Genomic DNA, 10,341 nt, shown 5'->3' with positions numbered 1-10,341 from the left:
TATTACGCATTTTTTATTTAATACTTTTTCTTTTTTTAATCTTTTTAGTTCATTCAGCCGCTGGACTTACGATAGTCAGCATCGCTATTCTCCAAATAGATTAGTGTTATCTGCTCCATGTCTGGCAACTCCACACGGTAGATAATTTCGGCTTTTAGTGCGAACGTTACGTTGTTCGTGTTGTTGTTGTTGGTAAATTTGGTTGTTGTAGTTGATAACGGTAATAGTAGTAGTAGTATTTGTTGTAGTTGTGTTGATGGCATACAATTGTTTAGTGGTTGGTAGTAGTGATACAAAATAGTAGTAGAAGAAGTAGTAGATAGTAGTTAGCCGTTTTCAATACAATCAATCCCACCATAACGGTTGTTACGGTACACATGTTTCGTAGTAGTTTCGTTAAGGATTTCGCATACATTTTGATTTGTTTGTATCGGTTCATTTGATTTGTGATGGTAGTAGTTGGTTGGTTTTGGCCATTTGTTGAATAACGAAACAGGTTTTGTTTTTATATTTTCGAATTAAAACATTACAAACAATCAATCAATCAATCAGTCAATTAATCGATAACATTTTAGAAGAGTAGATTTGCGAACGAGAGCAGTAGTAGTAGTTGAAATAGTAGCAGAGTGGCAGAGTAGTAGTAGTAGGTAGTTGGTAATGGAGTAGGTAGTAAAAGTAGTGGTGGTAGAGTAGTAGGAGTAGAAAATACGACAAAAATTCAAAAGAAAAAGAAAATCTATTATTTCTGTACATTTTTCGGTGTACTATATACTTCATTTCAATTCAATTTGAATTTTAACTGTAATTTTAATTGTGTGTGTTCATGAAGTAGAATTTTTCAAAACAAAAAAGTAGTGAAGACTTGTTGTATGCTGATATGTCAATAAGTATATGTGTGTGTGCTGATTTAAAAAAAAGTATTCTTAATTTCAAAACTACACAATTTGCAACCAAAATGGTGAATTTGCAACAAAATGATACCAACTCATATACTTTAGTGGGAGAGTAAACAAAGGCTTTGATTACTCAATGAAAGGGCTGAAGAAAGTAAAAATATAAAAGTAGTATGAAACACAAAACGGAACGAACAAACCTAACAAAGCAATTGAAGTATCAACAAATGTAAATATTTTCGTAAGCCGAGTTGCTATGTAACGAACCGAGTGATGGTTGTAGTGGAGAATTGTGTGTGTGAAGGAGTTTCGAGTTGAGCAGAGGTTCTGGTATGCGCTGTTGGAGTGGATTCACGTACACAATTGTCTATATTTATAACTAATTTTCTAACAAAATTGGCAGCAGAAACAGTTTACGGGGTAAAAATTCACTTAACATTTTTTCAAACACAAATGTGTCCTAAATGATTGGAAACGCACGCACAAAAGTATGCAATGGATTATATAATTAGTCGCGTACAACTGGCGACACACTTTTAGGCGTACAATATAGATATTTAGTTAAGCAACAAATTTTGCCTACTGTATACTAACGGCCTACCGATTTACACAGTGCGTTGGGTAGATATTTTAATATGCGGTTATATTTGCGGGGTCGACATACGGTTTCTGTGAGGAAGGTGTTCGCTGCATGGTCCGGTGAGGAAGTACATTGGCGGTAGCTTAAATCTACATATGTATATACAATATATTTTAAGGCTATAAATCAGTTATAGAAAAATGAAAACGGAAGTTCAAAGTGAAAAAATTATAGTTGTAAAAAAAAAACAAAGCATGTTGGGTAATCACAGGTTACAAGCCTTAAGAAGGAAGGCTGTTCATCAACTTGCAGGTAATTTCGATTTGCTTGACTGACTCTTAGGAAACTGATACGCTAAGTATAAACAATTGAAAATTAAATAAAACACACAAACAAACACATACAACTGAAAAAATATAAATAAATTCAAAATTGGTGTGGATTTTTGTCATTATATAATTTAAGAGGGGTAGTGATTATATATTTTCAATATATAAGTACAACAGGGTGCTTATATACGAGCTGAGGCCTTAGCCTCCAATTCTATGGAATTTACTTAAACCACTAGTGATAATTTGGAACTCGCTTTCACCGCATTTGGAAGCATGGAAAATATGTATTTTAAAACAAACGAAAATAAGTGATCATCGCTTGATCTTAAGCCCTCTATTTCGAACTAACAAATAGATACACTTTGCAGAAAACCCAAGAGAGTAAGTAATTTGCTGAAATCAACCAGTTTAGATAAGAGCAAATAGTTGTCTGTTTTCACACAAATCGAAAAACTTAAAAGAAGTTTGTCTAAGTTTGCTATTTTAAGTCATAAACGATCGGGTTTCTAACAAAAGACATTATAGGAATAAATGAAGATGAAACATTTTACTCTCAAACTACTTAATATTATGATATTATAGGAGAAGTTAGATTTCAGGTCTTGAAATTGATTCACTCACAAAGCTCTCATTAGATGACTAGTAAGATATCAAAAATAGCTAAATAAATATAATGGGTATCCAAGTAGAGGTTTTTTTTTAACCATCACTCCTTATCGGATATTATTCGACCCAATAGACCACGTGTAGCTGGCAGTGAAGAAAATGTAGACTGTGGAGAGTCGATTCGGCGCGTTCGCAGCACATCGGACTGACATATGCAAGAACTGAAGCAACTCGACCTTTCCATGCGATAGCGCTTCGCCCTATAAGATCTTGAAAAGTTCCAAGAAGATCCGACGCCATCGAGCCAAATTTGGTTGGGCGATAAGGCTCATTTCTGGCTCAATGAGTATGTAGACAAGTAAAATTGCCGCATTTGGAACGAGAGCAGCATAAAGAAATTCAAGAGCTGCAATTTCAACTAGAAAAACAATGGTTTTATGTGGTTTATAGGCCGATGGAACAATTGGTCTTTATTTCTTCAAAAATGATAGAGGTGAGAGAGAACGTAACCGTCAACGACGACCGTTCGCCGTTTCAACAAGACATACCACACATTCCATCAATCAATGGATTTATTGAGTGAACACTTCGGTGAGCAGATAATTTCACATTATTATGGGCCGGTCGATTGGCCAACAAGATCGTGTGATATCACACCGTTACACTTTATCCTATGGGGATATATGGGCAAAGCATCGCAAGTGTCATTCGCTAGTTAGCAGAAATGCTCGCACCAGTCATGAAAAATTGGACTCAACGGATAGCCCATCAGACCATCTGAGATGTAGCCGCGGCCAACATTTGAAAGAGAGAATCTTCAAAAAATAAATGCCAAAGAATGTTCTTTCGAATGATAATAAACAGTCCCCATTAAATTTGAAGTTTTGTGTTTTTTCTTTCAAAAATTAAGGAACCTCGAAGTACAGTTTTGGGATTATTGAAAATATTATCTTTGAAAAGTAGAAAATACGTTAACTTGAGCTGCGCCGAAGCTATTATATTTTTTACAGATGCATTTCCTATATCAAAAATGGATTTAAAAAGACATTTATTTATATTGACTTTGAAGGGTCGTTTGTACGACAAATATATGATATAAAGATTCGCTTTCGACCATCATTTATCCCGGACGTTTCCTTCTGGATTTTACAAACTTCATGGCAAACTTAATAAAAATGGAACAATTTGAGATTTTTTTCGAGAAAATATAAAATATTATCTTAGTAACAATTTTGATTCATAACAATTGTAAGTACTTCGAAAAAGGCAATAAAGCCTCCCTATTATATTCTTAGCCGAAACACATGTAATAAAATCACTTTTTATTAAAAGAAAACAAATTTTCAATTCTTATAGCGACTCTCTGAAGTATTACATAAATTTTTCATGCTTTTAAGACACACTGGCACAAAGACGACAGCGTTCATTAAGTACATAGCTGTACCGAAATCTTACGACAGGTTTTTGTCGTTACAACACAGAGGCTGTCGGCAAGCTTATATTCAGAAGAGAGATAAAAGGAAACATAAAATACACAAATACACAACATTCTAAAAAAAAAAAACAATAAATTATGAAAAAGAAAACAAAATATTTTCAAAAAAGCAAACAACAAATAAGCCACAGCAGATACAATACGAGTATATACGAGTGTATAAACAAATTGCCGGAATTCGCCAAGCTAAAAAGCAATAATAATGAATGTAGCGATCGCTCACAGATGCAGCAGGACAAGAAGCCAAGCGGGGGTGGAGCGGATCGGCGGCGTATATGTTTGCACATTAAAGAGTTTGCCAATTTTATAGTAAACAGATGCTGTATGTACACTGGAATATTTAATGAATTTTGTCGTTAAAAGCACAGTGAAATGTTTTCATCCACTTTCCGCAGAAAAAAAACACAAACACACTTTAAAGCGCAGTGTACAAGTATTCTGACTGTTCTTTGAAAATTTTCCTCTAAAAAACAATTTTTTTTATCTTTCTTTCCAATTTTTTCCAACTGAAGATGACATACATACATACAAACCCATATATGTATGTATGCACGAAGATCATTCGTTCTTTGCTCAAGCTGAAAGCTTTTGGACAGGGCATGAGCATGAGTATTCGAGTACTGTACGGTATTTATGTACATATGTAAATAGCATTGGTGTGTGTAAATCATTAAAAAATACATAAAAGTAACGCATACGACATAGAAATATATGCAATATTTGTTATTTGTTAAATCAAATATACATGATTTTATATAATATTTTTATGTTCTTACAAATATTTATGAGTACGCTTTAAATAATTATGAAAAAATATAATATAAGAAAATTAATTATTTTGATTATGCACGCATAATGAGTAAAAATAAATATTTTTCATATCTACATATGTATATTTACAGTTGATTTTTATCAGTGTACTTTGATGGGTGTATATGAATGCAAGTGAATATTAAAATAGTTTTTATTTTTGAAAATTAAAAATTATTATTATTTTTTTTTAAAACAAAATATAAAAATTTATTAAAGAATTATAATTTTGTTTGTCAAAATTTGTTTTTCAAATAACTTTAAGTTTGGTTACACCGAAGCTATTACCCTTCACAGGTACATTTCTTCTAGCATAAGAGGATATAAAAAGATATTTATCTTGTTTTTGGTCGTTCAGTTTGTATGGCAGCTAAATATGTGCTATTATAGTCGTCCGATCTAACAACTTCTTTGGAGATCTGGCATTGCCTTACACAATTATCTATGTCAAATTTCGTCAAGATACCTTGTCCAATAATGCAGCTTTCCATACAAATACTTTATTCTAATCAATCAGTTTGTATGGCAGGCATATCTTATATTGGTTCAATATCGACCGTTTCAACAAATGAGCAGCCTCTTGTGGAGTAGATTGTGTGTGCAATCTAAAAAACTGAGGATCTGCAAACAGACATGTCTCATCAGCTGTCATGCTTATAATTTATATATACATATATAACTGTTCGACGAACAAGTTAGTAGTAACCCAGCATCTTGAAAAGAAGAAACAGTCAACAACGATTATTAAACGGAAAACGGGTCCATTTGAAGAAAAATAAATGCTGTTTCCTGAATACAAAGTCCAGTAGAAATCATCTGTCAGAGATCAATAAAAAGGGAAGGGAAGGGATTCCATCGACTATGCAAAACCTTTATACTCGCAAATCATTTTTATTTTGTAATTTTTTATAAAATAAGTAAAAACGACCAATAAAATGAAATTAGAGCATTTTTGCAAGGCAAAAAAGAGGAGAAATGATTTTGCACCTAAGAGATACAAGTTTAAAAATATTATACCACTGTGTGCAAAAAATGGTAAGACTTTTGAATTTAAATTTCTGTTCCAAAATCACTTAATTTTATCGAAAAACAGCGTCGCGTTAATATCTGTCAAACAATGCTTTCCGACTACCCGGATGTCATGAAACGTATTCTTACTGGCGATGATTACGACCCGCGTACAGACGACCAATCGAATCGACTGCCGAATATCGAGACAAAGGTGAACCGAGGCCGAAAAATACTACGTCAAGGCAAGTTAAAAATCAAGGTTATGTTGACAGTTTTCTTCGATTCTTATTCGTGTGACTTCTGGCTTTTCAGAAAATTCAAACGATCGCTCCGCAGAAAAGTTTTTGAATCAATTGAAGATATAAATCGCCATGCGCATTGAAGGCAATTCCAGAAATTGTCTTTCGAGGATTGGAAAATCCGTTGGCACAAATGTATTGAAGGCAAAGGCAATTACTTTGAAGGGAACCACATATAATAGAAGAATAAATTAATAATTTTACAATTATGAACAAAGTTGTACAAGGACTTTCAATATATCTGAATTTTTTTAATATAATAATTTTTGGAGATTTTTCAAATCAACTATCGAATTTTCTCCTATACTATGCTTACCTACAGACAAGAAATTCAAATAATTGAAAAAAGGGTTTCAATATAAAACGACTTTCCACGTGCAAAACGGTAGATTTGAAGTACACAAAATTCCTATTGGCACTTCATAGAAGAGACTGTAAAAGAACATGACGGGAATACTAACTGGTCACTGCCTGGTGGCGATACACGCCCACTGGATGGGACTGATAGAACGAGACTCCAAGAAATGTCTAGAGCAGGGCACTAGGGAAACAATGGAGCGTTTTTTGTACACTTGTCCCGTATTGGCAAGCCTACGCTGTAAGCATCTGGGGGTCCCCACGGTATGATACACTGGAGGAGGTATCAATAGAATATACTAAAATTCTATAGGATGACTACTGCTCTTGGACTTAGCAGGTGAACTCCATCTGGTATCGCAAAAGACCAAACTGGTCTATGCGTGGCTTATTGGCCTATCAGATTAACCCAACATTTAATGGTTCGCAAACAGCGCTGCCAATAAGAAGTAAATAAAATATATTTGATCATAAAGTTGTGTCGAAATTCAATTTAAAAATCATTAGCGTGTTGCTAAGCGGTTGAAAAAATATATATGTATATTTATATTCAAAATTATATAAAATTAAAATATAAAATGTTGTATTATGTATGTAATATATAATAAATGGTTGATAAAAATAAATAAAATTCTAACGATGCAAAAGTATATACTTGTATATGACTGCAATTACTGACTGTATTACATTGGTTTGGTTAGTCGCAAATTGTACTGTACATTATGTTTATATATAACTGTACATATGTATATGTTATTAGCGCTAAGAATTAATCATTTGGTGATTGAAGGCCTACTCAAAACAAGGAAATCATATTGTACGTGATAATGATGGTACAAGTACTAGGCATATACGAATATAAGTAATTGGTAGGAAAAACAAAAATTACGCAATTATAATAAGTAATTAAGAGCAATCAAAGGAAATGAGCAAATCTATTGTGAAACTACAGTTAAAAATTACATAAATCAAAGTAAGTAGTATGTTTGTAGAGATAAAGAGTTGTTTAGAGTATATAGTAATGTATATATATATATATTATATATATTAATTTTATATCGATAAATTATATATGCAAGTAGTATGTGGTTAACGTATAAACAACAGTAAAGTAACTGGTACATACCTCCTTCAGCATTGGCATCGTCTTGTGTGTAGCAAAGCATAAAAGCTAGAAAATTAAAGAATTAAGAAGAGATTTCTTTCAGTTAAAAAAGAACAGCAGCAGTAGTAGAAAAAAAACACAAAAGAGTAAGTGGGGGAACGGGGGACTAGGTGGTATTTTTGTTGTTGTATATAAGATGGATGAGAAAAAAGATGTACATACATATGTCATGTAAAGAGAGACACTTCGATTGGCCAAACTAGAATGTGGCAACTGAAAACTCTCTATGTATTTGTGAATATTGACTGTGGCTTGAGAAAAGTCGGGAGGCAGGGAAATGATTTTCCAAAATTTTGACATATCAGAAAATCAAGTGAGTGTGTTTTTTTTTAATGAGCGGAGTTTAAGCTGAGAAATAACGAAAGTTGAGCGCTCAAACTGGACGCTGTGTTGCTTTTGTTCGTAAAACACACACACACACACGCGCAATTTATGCATGCATGTACGTATGTATGTAGAGACACATGTAAGGTTGAATAGAAGCATTATGAAACATTACTGTGTTCTCATTGCTTGGCGCTGTTGCAGTAAAGCAATGCATGAATTTTGAAAATGAAAAAAACAAAAAAAAATAATAATGGGAAAATGGTTTTCAACAAAGTTGTGTGTGGGAGTAGTTACAATTAAAGAATTGCATTATATGCAATTTAAAGTTAACGATTAAAAATCAAACGTTATAAAAAAGTAAGGAAAATTAATTGAAGAGTAATTAAGAGTCAATTGAAAATTTATTGTTTATAGTCCAAAGGTTTCGGTAAATACATTATGTAGTTACACATATTGAAAGGTCACTGGCGCGTGTGTGAGTATGTGTGTAGGTGTCGAATTGCTGTGCGCGCGCAAGCGTACGCGTTTTGAGACGATACCAAAATTGCACAAAGTTTAAGTGTTTTTTTTTGTATTTTAATTACTATGAAAATTCGATTTGTGTCGAGACGCTGCTTTGGTATGCTTCAGTACCAGTATATGTAAAAATTTTATATAACCCTAAACCAAAAATTAAAACATATTTATATATGCTACACTTGTGAACTGTTCTGTATACCCAGTAAACCAGAAATTTAATTTCAGAAAATTATGCTGAGACTGTTAGACTAGATTACTGCAGGTTAAACGAATGGCGTTGTGCGAAAATTAGTTAATTTTATTATATTTTTTTAATATTACGTGTAAATACTATAAAAGTCACCAAATTGAAAATAAATACAAGGAAAACTTTTTTTTATTTTAGAAGATATTATCACGACATTGAGCATGTATTCCTTGTCAATAGCTAATTATACAATTTACAAACGAATTGTTCAGATCGAACCACTGTAGCATATAGCTGCCATACAAACTGATCAAAAGATAATATAAAGTTGTTGTTGGTGTTGTAACGGTTAGATAAGTTGTCATCGTGGCCAACGGCAGGCCCACGAAACGTGCTGTTTCGACGAGGTTGGACCATAGGGGAGTGGTGTCAGATATGTAGGGTTATTAAAATTGATGATCTAACCTCGTTTTGTACGATTTTATGTTGCATATATGTATATAAAAAAATGCACCAGGGAAGAATAAAATGAAGATCTTCGGTGCAGCTGGAGGTATTGTTTTTGTTATTTTTGCATATAAATATTTTATAAATGGCACACGCTTTCCCAAGTAGATCGCGAAGATGTCAAAAACTGCTGATAATGTTGAAGCAGTGAATAAAATAAGGTGGTGTAGATGTCTTAATAACCATCGGATCACCATTGGAGAAGTTGCTTACGATCTTAATGGGTCAATTGGTGCACGCAGAAAGCAATTATATACCTCATCATCAAAGTGTATACACGCATCAACCAAATTTAAATCGGCGAAACTGGTCATTAATCATTGCTTAAGCGTGAGACGTTACCAAAAAAAAAAAAAAAACAAAAAAACACCACAAAAAAGTGTGTCTCAGCCAACGAAATAACCTCTCAGCGACTTTTTTTCTATTTTCAAAACTGGAGAGACTTATGAAAGAACATATTTTGGCAGCTATTGAAGAGCTAGGCGTTTGAAAACAAAAGTTATGACGAGTAGAAAAATCGTATAGCACATCTGTAGCGACCAAAAAACATTAATATTTGCGAAAAAATTTAAAGTTTTTGCCTAAAATAAACAAGTCATGACTTAAGATTCTTCTATCTTAAGATTTCCATGCGCAATGTGTATACTAAGCGCTATAATTTCGACCAACACTGTATTTTCAACATATATATACGAGTATACATATGGCTGTAATAAAAAGTGCACCAAATTCGCACTCTATTCTAACTGCTTGACATTGACGCGTTAAAAAAGCTGGTTTAAATATTAATATTACCAAAACAGTTGGCGATTTGGCATTAAACTTCTTATACAGTTTATTGTTATTTAAATAATAGTTTTCTCATTTGAGCGGAAGCTATTGTTTTTCGTTTAATTTAAAAGTGTTATAACTTTTAATTACAATATGACGCATATACAGATACTGGCAGCAAAGTGACGGTAAATTTCGTGCGATTTTTCGATTTGGTTACAAAAAATTAAATGCGTCATTTAAATATTATCGCTATTTTTACACAAAGCAGCAGTTTTGTTGTAAGAAAAATATTATTAATTCATTAAAAATAGTCTAGAAGGCTAATTTTTCACTCTTTATGTTCCAGGTATTTCAATACTTTTCTTTTTGTTTGGTGACTTTTAAGTAATTATAAAAAAAGTATTTTAGACCAAAAGAACGCATTAATCATATTAGTAAGTGTAGTTTGTGTTACAAAAAAATGTTTTTTTTTATAAATA

At 32.7% G+C, this 10,341-nt stretch overlaps 1 protein-coding gene across 13 annotated transcripts in view; it reads right to left on the bottom strand.

Annotated features, from left to right (window-relative positions):
• LOC108974917 (disks large 1 tumor suppressor protein) overlaps positions 1–10,341 on the bottom strand; it is a 105,263-nt gene that overhangs the window by 10,928 nt on the left and 83,994 nt on the right. For 6 of the 13 annotated variants that reach the window (XM_018943031.1, XM_018943027.1, XM_018943033.1 and 3 more), the window contains 2 exons: positions 7,510–7,554; positions 71–151 (listed from right to left, as the gene is read on the bottom strand). The exons of 4 other annotated variants lie outside the window; for them this stretch is intronic. In XM_018943031.1, the coding sequence (XP_018798576.1) occupies positions 71–151; positions 7,510–7,554 (126 nt within the window). The remainder of the gene's footprint in view (positions 1–70; positions 152–7,509; positions 7,555–10,341) is intronic. 3 more of the 13 variants (XM_018943036.1, XM_018943032.1, XM_018943030.1) reach the window with 1 other exon arrangement.

This window comes from Bactrocera latifrons, unplaced genomic scaffold (genome assembly GCF_001853355.1).
Source record: "Bactrocera latifrons isolate USDA-ARS-PBARC rearing strain unplaced genomic scaffold, ASM185335v1 scaffold_6, whole genome shotgun sequence".
Lineage (NCBI taxonomy): Eukaryota > Metazoa > Arthropoda > Insecta > Diptera > Tephritidae > Bactrocera > Bactrocera latifrons.
The sequence above is the reverse complement of the archived record's forward strand: the minus strand, read 5'-3'. Positions and strand labels throughout refer to the sequence as shown.